Below are 2012 nucleotides of genomic sequence, written 5' to 3'. Positions count from 1 at the left end.
CTGCTCGCTGAATATGAACGCTCGAAAGATCAACTTGATAAATTATTTGCAAGAAACAAAGCAAACATATCTACAACACAACTAGAGAAATGATTGTTCTACAGAAAAGGCTATACACAGACGTAGAAAAAACCATCAATCCAAATGCATGTCCCTCTCGTCAACGATGAAGATTAAAATAAATATTTAGCAGAGATACTTATTACATATATTTTGTTTTCTAATACTCTTGGTTGGACTTGGTATATATTTGTTCAGATAAAGCTGTTGGACTTGCAATATGGGACATGGGATTTGTGAGATGATCAATGATAGCGCCGCTATCTAAATTATCAACAAAGGCAAAGCCATAAGTGTGCATGGATCATGTGCCATCATTAGCAATAGTAATACACATCAACCAAGAAGCACTAAATAGGGAAAGAAGCGTATTGAGAAACAAGAATCAGACAGGTAGTATATCAGAGTCTTCAAAAAAGATACACAGATATATATCATCCGATATATTAAGTTTTTGTGTCTATGCTGATACAATAACTTTAACCTCTTGATCCTTCGTCGTCAATTTAAACATTATCAACCATGCCGTTATGGGAAGCCCAAGATATCGCAATTTTGATACAACAAAAGCAGCAATATCCGCATGTGTCTTGGGAATATATTGCGCGAATGATTGGCTATCGCCACACACCTTCAGCCTGCGAGGCACGATATCGTCAATACAAGGTGAGTATGATATTTGAAAAACAGAAAGAGCTATTGCGGTATCGTGTATTATAAATTTATCATAATATGTTGCATATTTCTAGCCACCGTTACCTTCTCATTGGACTCCAACTCAGCGATATTACCTTGCAAAGCTGCGCGCATCCAAACCCCCTTTATCATGGAACGAAATAACTTCGTGGGTGGATCATCCGCCAGAAGAATGTGAGGAGGTTTATCGTGACCAGATAAACCACAGAGAAATCGTTTATGCCAGAGGAGTTGTGGAAGGGGAAATTAAAAAAGCAGAGCAAATACAGCTTAAAATGGATGTAAGTAATCATCGTCCAATCTTACACTGACTATATAATAGAAGTTGATTAATAAATAAAAAGTTGGATAAATTAATATCTTTTTTGTTAGTTGCATCCTATTCAACCTCGGGGTCCCATCATAGGTGATCGGCGCAACAAGCATTGGACCCAAGGGGAGCTGGTTACTCTGATCCGCATGCGCTTGAGGGGTCATCATTTTGATGACATTGCTCAAGAATTGCACCGTACTAGCAATGCTGTATCATCCAAGTGGTACAGTTTTAAATACTAAGTTATCATGCTCATATATGAATACTGTAGCATAAATGTAACGGTGCATACCGTTACGACGATATCCAACCTGCATGGTTGACGATCGACGACGCACGGTTCAGACGATAGGATGACTTACGGTCAACTGCATGGTTGAATATGGAGTAATAGGCGTGGATATTCTAGATAGAAGTTATGATGTAGATTAATACTTAGACGATAGCTAGCCCCCTATTACTCGACGTATATATAAAGACGGGATCCTGAGTTATATGGATCCCCATCGTTTTATCCTTTGATATATCCGAGTCTCACCTTATTCATTGATCCACACTGTCTACCCATTTACGTTCCCGATTGTAAGTATCTGGGCCGACACTGTTACAATAAATAAAAAACAAAAATTTGCTGCTGTTTTATCTTGCATATACATAATTGTTTGCTCATACTCATAACGATTCCATACAATATTTTAAATTTCATGCTATACTTATTACTAAGCTAATAGATTTATATGCTATATATACAGTTATTATATTGCTTAATACAAACATCTTACTCTATATTTCTTGTCATCCATCGTGTAGATAGCAGATCCAAGAATTCGTTAAAACAATGGAGAAACCATGACAAACATCTTATTGACGTCCTCAACACGACGTTCCCCGCTCTCAACCAGCTCTGTCCGTGTTCAAAACCAACAACAAGGTATAGAAAGAT

At 37.5% G+C, this 2012-nt stretch overlaps 1 protein-coding gene across 1 annotated transcript; it reads left to right on the top strand.

The window, feature by feature from the left end:
- Positions 1 to 582: 582 nt before the first annotated feature.
- Positions 583 to 1421, top strand: BDB00DRAFT_879961 (uncharacterized protein; the record flags this gene model as incomplete). Its single annotated transcript, XM_053127934.1, has 4 exons — positions 583 to 726; positions 810 to 1037; positions 1129 to 1278; positions 1341 to 1421. 4 exons carry the CDS (start codon positions 583 to 585, stop codon positions 1419 to 1421), a joined length of 603 nt encoding a protein of 200 aa, XP_052972546.1.
- Between the last annotated feature and the right edge of the window lie 591 nt (positions 1422 to 2012).

The sequence above is a fragment of the Zychaea mexicana genome, assembly GCF_025766255.1.
Source record: "Zychaea mexicana strain RSA 1403 chromosome Unknown BDB00scaffold_203, whole genome shotgun sequence".
In the NCBI taxonomy this organism is placed as follows: domain Eukaryota; kingdom Fungi; phylum Mucoromycota; class Mucoromycetes; order Mucorales; family Lichtheimiaceae; genus Zychaea; species Zychaea mexicana.
The sequence above is the reverse complement of the archived record's forward strand: the minus strand, read 5'-3'. Positions and strand labels throughout refer to the sequence as shown.